The 9,684-nt window shown below is 42.2% G+C and overlaps 1 protein-coding gene across 1 annotated transcript in view; it reads left to right on the top strand.

Annotated features, from left to right (window-relative positions):
- CSUI_000430 (zinc c3hc4 type (ring finger) domain-containing protein) overlaps positions 1 to 9,684 on the top strand; it is a 12,043-nt gene that overhangs the window by 239 nt on the left and 2,120 nt on the right. The window contains exons 2-11 of the mRNA XM_068060664.1: positions 821 to 879; positions 1,354 to 2,280; positions 3,065 to 3,127; positions 3,798 to 3,895; positions 4,412 to 4,598; positions 5,483 to 5,563; positions 6,222 to 6,269; positions 6,925 to 7,069; positions 7,524 to 7,597; positions 8,801 to 8,879. Coding sequence (XP_067927365.1) covers positions 821 to 879; positions 1,354 to 2,280; positions 3,065 to 3,127; positions 3,798 to 3,895; positions 4,412 to 4,598; positions 5,483 to 5,563; positions 6,222 to 6,269; positions 6,925 to 7,069; positions 7,524 to 7,597; positions 8,801 to 8,879 — 1,761 coding nt within the window. The remainder of the gene's footprint in view (positions 1 to 820; positions 880 to 1,353; positions 2,281 to 3,064; positions 3,128 to 3,797; positions 3,896 to 4,411; positions 4,599 to 5,482; positions 5,564 to 6,221; positions 6,270 to 6,924; positions 7,070 to 7,523; positions 7,598 to 8,800; positions 8,880 to 9,684) is intronic.

The raw sequence follows: 9,684 nt of genomic DNA, 5'->3' as shown, positions 1-9,684 counted from the left end.
TATATTTATGTATCTGTCTTTTGTGTGTGTCATTATGTGTATCTCTCTATCCGTCCTATATCTGTCGTTTTATTTCTCTCTCTGTATCTTTTCGTCTACGTCTTTTTCGTTTGTTTGATACGTTTCCATGAACCCGTTCCTCTATGAGATGTTGAGTTTAGAGTGAAGATCTCTCTGTCTATATAGAGAAGTGGATTTGCAGTGGTCTTTCGCTTCTTCCTATGCTCTCGAAGACTGTCTCCTCTGGCCTGCGTATGAAATAGATTGCTTGTATCGATGTATTAGCTCTCGTAGGGAAGGACTCTACACCTCTCAGACATTCTAGCGAAAGAGCGAAAGAGAAGAAGTCTCCGCAGAAGAAAAGGGAAAAGAAGAAGACGGCAATAGATAGCTAAGAGGAGGAGTAGTGGATGGGGGTGAGGGTCTTTGATCGTTATGATAGTTGGAGGGTGTATGTACACCGTAGCTGGGTCTCATTGTTGGGGTGTACATACACCCTAGGCCGCTCTACTTGGCTGTCGTACATCATGAAGCACCGATGATCATTGCTTTCTTTAAACAGACTTCACTCATTCATTTATTTCTTCACAGGCACATTGTTCATTCTTCTTCTCTTTCTCTTCTTTTCCTCCCTCTTGTCTTCTCTGCGTAGATCTTTCTCTCACGCTTCAATGATATATATATATATATATATGGAGTATCTCTCGCGTCTTGACCTGTCTATCGTTTTTGTGATTCTCCTTGTTGGTTTTTCTCCTTTCTTTCTTTCTTTTTTCTTTCTTTCTTTCTTTCTTTTTTCTTTCTTTCTTTCTTTCTCTAGTGAGGAATGAGAGAATGCGAAAGGAGAAGCAAAGCCTCATCGAAGTTGTACGGGTCAAGGTAAGAAAGAAAGAAAGAAGAAGATAGAATAAGAAAGAGAGAGAGAGGGAAAGAAGCAGGAAGAGGTAGAGAGAGTGAGAAGGTGTTCACTTTTGATCTTTCTCTTTCTTTTTCTTTCTTTGTCTTTCTTTCTTTCTTTCTCTCACTTGGACTTAGGGGACACGTTGCGCGAGGTACTTCTCGTCTCGCTAGGAGTCTTCTTCTCTCGGTTGCTTCCTCTTCCTCTCGTCTCCTCATTCATTTTCTTCTTTCTGTCTCTCTCTCTCTCTCTTTTTCTTATCTTCTTCTTTCCAAGGATGCTCCTCTCCTTCTCTTGTTTCTTTTTCGTTCTTTTCTTCTTTCTTGTTTCGCATTATCTTCTTTTCAATGACTTTCTTCTTCGTCGTCTCCTTTTCTTCCTTCTCTTCCTCTCTTTCGTTCTCTCTCCTGTTGATCAATTTATTCTTTCTTTGCTTTCTTTTCTTCCCCGCGCAGGACGAAATTATTCATAAGCTTCACCTCCATCTCATCACAGAAGAAAAGAAACGCCAGAGAGAAAAGACAGAAGGAGGGGGAGGAGAAGGAGAAAGAGAAGGAGAGAAAGATAGTGCAAGGAAAGAAGGAGGTGTAGATACACCTGAAGATTCTCTCACGAAGCCATCAATCTCGGCCTCGTCTCCTTCTTTCTCATCTTCTTCTCTGAATGAGAAGAAAGAGATGTGCGAGAGTGAAAAGACGAGCAGCAGTAAGGAAGCTGAGACGACAGAAAGAAAGGAAAAAAGAGAAGAAGATCTCCAGACAAAAATATGCAGAAAAACCGGAGAAGGAGACGTAATGAAGAAGAGAGAGGGCGAGGGTGGTAGACCCGCTGAAAGGACGAAAGGAGATCTCAAAACAGAAGGACACGAAGAAGAGAACATTCCTTCTTCTTCTTCTTGTGAAATGAAGACCTTATCTCCTCAAGAGAGTTCAAAAGCGTCTTCGGGGATTTCTCGGAGTGGTCGAAGAGGAGAGAAAGAAGAAGAAGCAGAGAATCGTTTTCCGTCTTCGAAACAAGAAGAAGCTCCTCACGGAGAGAGAAAGAATGAAGTCGCTCCATCCAAGATGATCTCTCCCTCTTCTCCACAGACAAATCAAGATGAGAAGAACACCTCAACAGGAGGGCCATCCCAACAGGAAAGGAGAGATGACGTCTCTGCAGTTGGAAAAGAGTCAGGTCAAGCTCCTAATCTCCTCAGTAACTCTTCTCTCTCTGCAGGTGGATCTGTAAGGACAAGCCGTAGGCCTTCTGTCTCTCTAGGAGGAGACAGCACGGCTAGTAGCGTCGACCTCTTCGAGGCTGCAGGGACAGCGGGAGCCTCCGGAGAAGGAGGGGGAGAAGAAGAGGCGTGGAAAGCTGCAAAACTCAAGATTGAGAATGATGTAAGGCATCAAACCACACAAGAAGAAGAAGAAAAGAAGAGAAAGAAGAAAAGAAACTACGCAAGGACGTCAGAGAGAGATGATTTCCTCTCTCTCACGGGAGAGCTGGACGTGTGTATCTATGCATGTGTATGGATGGGACGTAGGTGTCTAGGTGTATGTAGTAGATGTACAGGTAGGTTTGTATGTGTGAAGAAGATTGGACTGAGGAGGTGAAGAGGAGAAGAAAGAAGAAAGGAAAAAAGATGACTTTCCGTACGTATAAGAAAGAGGAAAAGAAAGAGGAAAGACGAGAGACCGGTGTCGGATGGGTATGTGTACACTCCAAGAAGGCAAGAATTGAGTAGAGGAGATATGAACTGGAGATAGATAGATAGATCAATGCTAGATAAAGATAGATAGACAGATCGAAGATAGATGCTCTTTTCATATCGTGGTGTACCTGGATAGATTCGTGTCTGGATATACGTGTATACAGCTGTATATTTGTATAGATGTATAGATGTATGTATCAGTGTGTATGCATGTCTGTTGAAGGAGAGAAGAAGAGAAGTGAGAGAGGTGGATGACCTACCAAGCAAAGATCAGATGGGATTACGCTTACAGATCGTACTTTTCTTTCGTTCTTTTCTTCTTTTCTTTGGTCTTTAACTTTTTCTCTCCTGTCTACGGACTGAATCTTCCTTCCTGCTCTTCTTCCTTGTCTTTTCTGTTTCTTTCATTTCTTCTGTCTCCATTCTCTTTCTATCTTTCCTCTTCTGTCTTTCTTTCTTCTTTTTCCTAGGCTCTTCGTAGACGTCTTTCGGATTACGACCAGCTAGATGCAGAAATCGTTACTCTAAGACAGGTATGTCTCTCTCTCTCTTCTTTCTTCTTCTCTCTCTCTCTCTTCGTGCTTCTCTCTGTCAACCGCACTAAGGCATGATACACACACACTCTGTACATAAACTGTATGTATGGACATACGCGCTCATGCACATTCATACCCCGCATGCATGTTAGATATTTCTATTCATACGTTCGGCCGTTTTCACTTCCTTTCGCACTCTTTCTCTCCCTTCCTCGTCGGAATGAAGCGAAGGCTTTTCCAAGACGCACGAGACTTCTTCGTCTCCTCTGGTTTCTCTTGCCTATCTTGGTAGTAAGAAGGAGGCGACGTACACATGCAATTCCTCGTTAGAGACATTTAGAAAAGAAAGAAAGAACAATCCCTGCCCTCCCTCGTCATTCTGAGGGGGTGTATGTACACTCCAATGAAGTCGTCTCTCTCTCAGACTTAGGTTGATGTGGTACTCCTCGTTCTTTCCTTTTACTTACAGATAGATCGATCAATCCAAGATCAGTTTCTTCTTTGTCACTATCTGCGTAGATATCCAGACACTTGTCAGTCTGGAGCGTCCAGTTTTGCGTGAGTGCTGCCTATGTTTCTTTTCGCCTATCTATGAATCTGTCTATCTATCTATCCATGTCCTTTTCTATGTTTCTCTTTATCTATCTATCAATCTATCCGTTTACAGCAGTATGGCCGGGTGTCTGAGGAGTTGGAGGAGATAAGTAAAGCCTTCGAGGAACGTCAGACCTTCTGCGAGCATCTCATCAAACAAATCAAAGAAAAGTATACGAGAAGCCATCTTGCCAGACACTCCCGTCTCTCTCTTTCTTTCTGTCTGTCTTCTTCTCGTTTTCTCTCGGTCGCTCTCTTCCTCTCTTTCTCACTCCTTTCTTTCTCTTTCTCTCGCTCGCTCTCTTCCTCTCTCATCTCTCTCGCTTTCTCTCTTGTCTCAGTTTCTCCTCTTTTTTAGCACCCTCCTGTCATCTTCCTTTCTTCATGGAGCTTCTCAGGAGAAACATACACGTCTCTCTTTATACGTATAGATAGAGTAAAGACAGATGAAAGATAGATAGATTGAAGGTAGCCTCCACGTAGATATCAGCGAGGGGAGAGATGTGGATGACCTACCTCTCCATTCACGCGCTTCCCTTTTCTTGTCCTTTCTTCTTCTTCTTCTTTGTCTTCTCAACAGGTGTCTTTTCATCCCTTCTGCTTGTTTTCTCTATCGCTCTCCTTCTCTCTTCTTTCGATCTCTCCTTTTCTTTTTCTTGTGTATGTCTTTTCCTTTCTTCTGTCTAGAGACGAAGCTTTAGCCGAGCAGAGGAGCAGAAATGCGAGCTTTGGGCAGCAGCAGCAAATGTTCTCGAGAATCTGTCGACTCCACGACCAGAAGCTTCTGCTTCTCCATCAGCAATACGAGCAACAGAATTCAGGGGCGAATTGTCGCGCCTATCTCGATGCTCTTCAGCAAGCCAACGCCAGAGCTGTAAGATCTCTCCTGCACGCAGGCATGCATAGATGGTGAAAAAGAAGCGAGAGGAGACAGAGGAACACCTGATGTGTCTACTAGGCAATCCATTTTGAATTAGATTCAAAAGAGAGAGAGAGAGAGAGAAAGGAAAAGAAGTTCAAAGAGATATGCGATGATTTAGGCAGGAGGGAAAAGAGAACAAGAAAGAGAAAGAAGAAGAAGAAATTTCGCATGACTGAAGGATGTCTGCTATGCAGTCTTTCGTGTGTATCAGTCATCTGTCAAGCTGTTCAGACCTTTAGTAGACAGGACTCCATGATATCTAGCTAGCTAGATGTCTGTCTATATGACTGTATCTATCTTCATGTCTAGATGTGTCTGTATCGATCTTTCTATCAGTCTGCTCATGTCTCGATCTGTCTACCTGTCTATTATCTCACTGTGTTTTATCTGTCTATATGGATATGTTTCTCTTTCTTGATCTATCTCTTTACATTTCTTTCTTTGAAATATCTTTGTATCTCTCTTTCTCTGTACGTCTCAACCTTCCTTCTGCTCTATTTCTCTCTCTCTCGATCTATCTATCTTTGATCTATCTCGTTTTGAATTCATCAGGCTGTCATTTTTCTTTCTCTCTCTCTCGTCTTTTCTTTTCTTCAGTAACTCCCTCTATCCATCAGAACGTAAAGCTGTCCTTTCTCTCTCTCTTTCTCTTTCTTTCTTTGCGTCACGGCTAGCTTTTCTTCTTTCCAAGGTGTTTTTTCTTTATTCTTCTTTCTCTCCTTTCTGTGAGAATTGCAGGGTTGTCTATGACTCGCACACTTTCTTCTCAGTTGGGGTGTCGATACAGTGGACTTTAGTATCTTTCTTTCTCCTTTTCTTTCTTTCTTTCTTCGTAGACTATTGCAGATCAACAGAGAGAGGAAGTTGTCGCTTCGTATCATCAGATTCATGCTGCAAGAGATGCTACCTTCAAAGAGGTAAATCTTCATCTCTTCTCTCCTCCTTTCTTTTCTTTCTTTCGTTCCTTGTGTCATAGCTTAAGACAATTCAAGTTGGATAGGCTTCCGAGCATCGATACAGTCATTCATTCATTCACTTCTCTCCTGGGATATATCGATTCTCTCCATCTCCTTTTCTCTCTCTCTCTTCTTATCTATCTTGAGGTGTCTATCTCTCTATATATTTGTCTCTATCATGTTTACTCTCTTCTTAGAGATGGTGAGACAGCTCATGAGTCTCGTCCCCAACGTCTCCTTTGGTTCAAGCCGAGCCCAGCCACACAGATAGATAGCTCATCAGCTAGCTAGCTAGCTAGATGTCTTGTTGGTGTTTCGTTCTATATCGGCGATTGAACTGAACGGTTGCCCCGTGACTGGCACTACTACGACTACTACTCGACGTGGTTAAAGTTGACTTTTTTCTCTCTAGATTCTCATGAGACTTTGTCTTTCTGTCTATCTCTTTTTCTTTCTTTCTTCTCTCTTTTCATCTCTGTTTCTTTCTTACGTGAAGAGGATGAATTCTATTACAGCAGCTCCATTCTTCTTCTTCTCTCTCTCTCTGTGTGACTCTCTCTGTCTCTCTCTGTCTGTCTGTTTGTTTGTCTCTGCTCTCTCCTGTCTCCCCCCCTTTTAGAAAGAAGAGGCTCTTGCGAGACTGTCGTCAGTAATTGAAGCAAATAAAGTAAGAAAGGAGGGAAATTCGTGCCTCTCTCCGTCCTTCTGTAGACGGTGTAGAAAACAACGCGAGATATCTCAAACCATGCGGACAGCAGTGTATATACGCATACATACATATATAGAGATAGATAGATAGATATAGATATAGATATACACCTATAGATATACATACATATATAGATAGATAGATACAGATTCAGATATACACGTATAGATATCCGTATATATCTGTATGTATAAGTAGACATCTAGGTGTATGTATGTGTATATATGTTGATGTCTGTGTGTGGAGAAGGCAAGGCGTAAAAAGAGGTAAGTCAAGGTTGAGAGAATGACGAGAGCAGAGAGGTATAGAAACCATTCATTCTTTTCTTTCTTTCTCTTCTAGTCGAATTCGCCTTTTTGGTTGCCTTTCTTCTTCCTCCTTTTGTCTCTCTCTCGACGTTCACCTCAATGCAGTAGTCTTCCTACTGCTACTGCCCTCCTGGTACACATTCTCTTTCTCTTTCTCTCTCATTGTCTCTCTCTCTTTCTCTCGTTCGCTTTTACTCTTTCTCTGTCACTCTTTCCCTCATTCATTCATTCTTTCGTCTCTCTTTCTTTCTTTCATCTCTCTCTGTGAATGGGTGTGTATGTTGTTTCTCTGTGTAATGCTGCAGGCACTAGATGCATCATTCCAGGAGAGTGTCTCTAAGAGAACTTTGCTTGAGAACGAGCTTCGTAAATTGGTCGACACGAAAGCAGATCTCGAGAAGCGCATTGAAAAGCTTAAACAGAAAGAAGAAAAACAAGACAGGAAGCGAGGTAGAGAACCGACCTACCCTCCGCCGTGATATCTCTCTCTCTTTCTTTCTTTCTTCCTTTCTTTCTCTTCTTCCTTGCTTTTCTTCTCTCTCTCGCTATCTCTTCAGTTCTCTATGTCCTGCCTTTTCTCCTCATCTAAAGTGGACGTGGCTTGAGAGCAGAGGTCACTCATCTTTCTTCGGGACGGAGGGAGAAAGACGATGAAGACCTATAGAGGGTCATAGACAAACTCTCTATGTATATAGAGATAGATATCTTGCTCTTTTCTCTTGCATAAGAAGGTCTGGATGAGAAAGGCTATAGACAAGAGGAGGTATGAATGTATGTATGTATGTGTAGATATTTCTTGCTTCTTTCCGTAGAGCGTCTCCATACGACCACCGCTGCCTGCCCCGTTAACTTTCCTTTACTTTTGGCCCTGGCTCTTTTGAGTTTTCTTCTTCTCTTCTCTCAGCTCACACCGCAGCGCTTGACGACCTTTCAATGAAGGATCTACAACTTCTAAAAGATGAGAATGAACTCATGAGAGTAAGGCATAAAGAGGAAGAAGAGGGGTATGCGTTAATTCTAGGGAACTGTCTTTATTCCTTCTTCTTCTTGAGAGATCTCTCTATCTGTGTCTCTATCTATCTTTCTCTGTCTCTTCTCGATCTACCAGGGGAGACGTGAAGTGTATGTACACATCAAGTTGGACTATACACATATGTCGAGCCGCTGTAGGATGAGAGGTGTATCTGAGAAGCATATAAGATACATGTCTCTTCTCAAGAGTTTCTCGCGATAGAGAAGCTCCTGCAGTGAAGAGAGATAGAACTCTGTGAAAAGTGTCTACGATGAACTAGAGGAGAGACAAGAGGAAGCGAAGGAGAGACATCAAAAGGGAGAAGGATTCTCTGGCTTTCCAAGAGTCTCTTAAACTCATAAAGTCATCAAAACTTCTTCTTTTTCCTCTTCCGGTTTCATTATCCATCTCCATAGATGGAAGGTCACACAGGAACACTATGTATGTACGAGGTGTATGTACACCCGAGGGGATGCGGTATGTTGCTGCCATCCCGGAAGAGCGGCGTAGCTCAGGAGAGAAGAAGAAGATCTCTTCACGGGTCTTTTCCAGCTTCTTCAAAAGCGGTCGAAAAGAATCCAGACAGGCAGAGAGAGTCAACTCGAGTAGAAAAGAGAGAAAGAGAGAGAGCAAATGCATGCATGGACGAGGGAAGTCTTTTATCTTTCTTGGTGTTTCTTTTCGTCTTCCTTGGGAGGTCGAATGAACACTCTACATAGTGCTGAAGGTGTGAATGGAGATCATAACGAGGGAGAGAGAGAGATAGAACTTTCTTTTCTTCTCTTGTCTCGTCTTCTTTCTCTGCTGTGGCAGTGTATATACATCGTACATCGATCGCCTATAGATATCTTCTTACTTATCTCAAGTTGCGCATAGAGAGAGTTAGTCAACTTTGATAAGAACGATCCAGGCTACAGACTTCGAACGAACACACGTGGAGATAAGAAAGAAAAGAAAAGAAAAGAAAAAGAAGAAGAAAGAAGAAAGATGATGAGTGAATGAATTTTGTGTAGGGTGTATCTGCAATTTTCGCAGTTTGGGTAAGGCGAGGGATTCTTCTTTCTCTTCTTGGTTTATTCTGACGTTCTCCTCTTCATGTTTGCTTTCCTTTCTTTTCTTTTCTTTCTTCGTCTTCTCTTTCCTTTCTTTCTTTCTTCTTTTTGCCGCAGAGACGTCTAGTGTGTTTCGTTTGCAACGAGAGATTCAAGACGCACATCATTAGCAAGTGCGGCCATATGTTCTGTCAAGGTGAACAAAGGGCGATTAAAGTCTCTATCACTATCATAGGGACCAAGCAAGAAATCTATGGAGGAAGGAAGACGTCTTTCTTCTACTTTCTTCTCTCTATCTCTCTCAACTCTCATTCTTTCTCTTACTGTCTCTCTCTTCTCTTTCTGTCGCCGTTAACACTTCGCAAGGGACTTCGGCATTCTTCATATCTTCTCTCCTACCTCCCTACTGATCAGTATAGAGAGGTAGATATATATATATGTATTTTGGTGTATATATAGCTATGCTCTTCAGTCTGTTGATAGATAGATATATATATGTATCAGTTTCTATGTGTATGTACACCCGAGTGCTACTGCCTCTCTTTGTTGCTTAGATTGCGAAGGCTCTTCGTTCTTTTTTCCTGCCTTTCTTTCTTTTCTTCTTTCTTACTTTCCTTCTCACGAGTACGGGTGTTTGAATGTCTGTCTGTCTCATACACATGCCATTTTTGACTCTTCTCATCCTCGCGCCTTTTCTTACGCTTGAGAGGGGCAATCGATCGTAATGGAGGGGAGAGTGAATGAGGAAACTTTTCCACAGAGAAGAAAAGAAGAAACAAGGAGAAAAAAGATCAGATGGGTTTGTGTTGAAGAGATTTCTCCTCATACAATTCCTCTTCTTCTTCGTCTTTCTCTTCATCCCTTTCTTTCTCTTTGTCAATGACCTACCCCTCTCCGTCTATACACACATCTATCTCTCTCTCTCCGTAAAGACATGTGTACGTTTTATATATGTGCTTGACTTCTCTCTTGGATTTCCTTTTTCTCTCTTCTTTCTTTCT

Source organism: Cystoisospora suis (genome assembly GCF_002600585.1).
Source record: "Cystoisospora suis strain Wien I chromosome Unknown contig_177, whole genome shotgun sequence".
In the NCBI taxonomy this organism is placed as follows: Eukaryota; Apicomplexa; class Conoidasida; order Eucoccidiorida; family Sarcocystidae; genus Cystoisospora; species Cystoisospora suis.
This window is presented reverse-complemented; position numbering and strand designations above follow the sequence as displayed.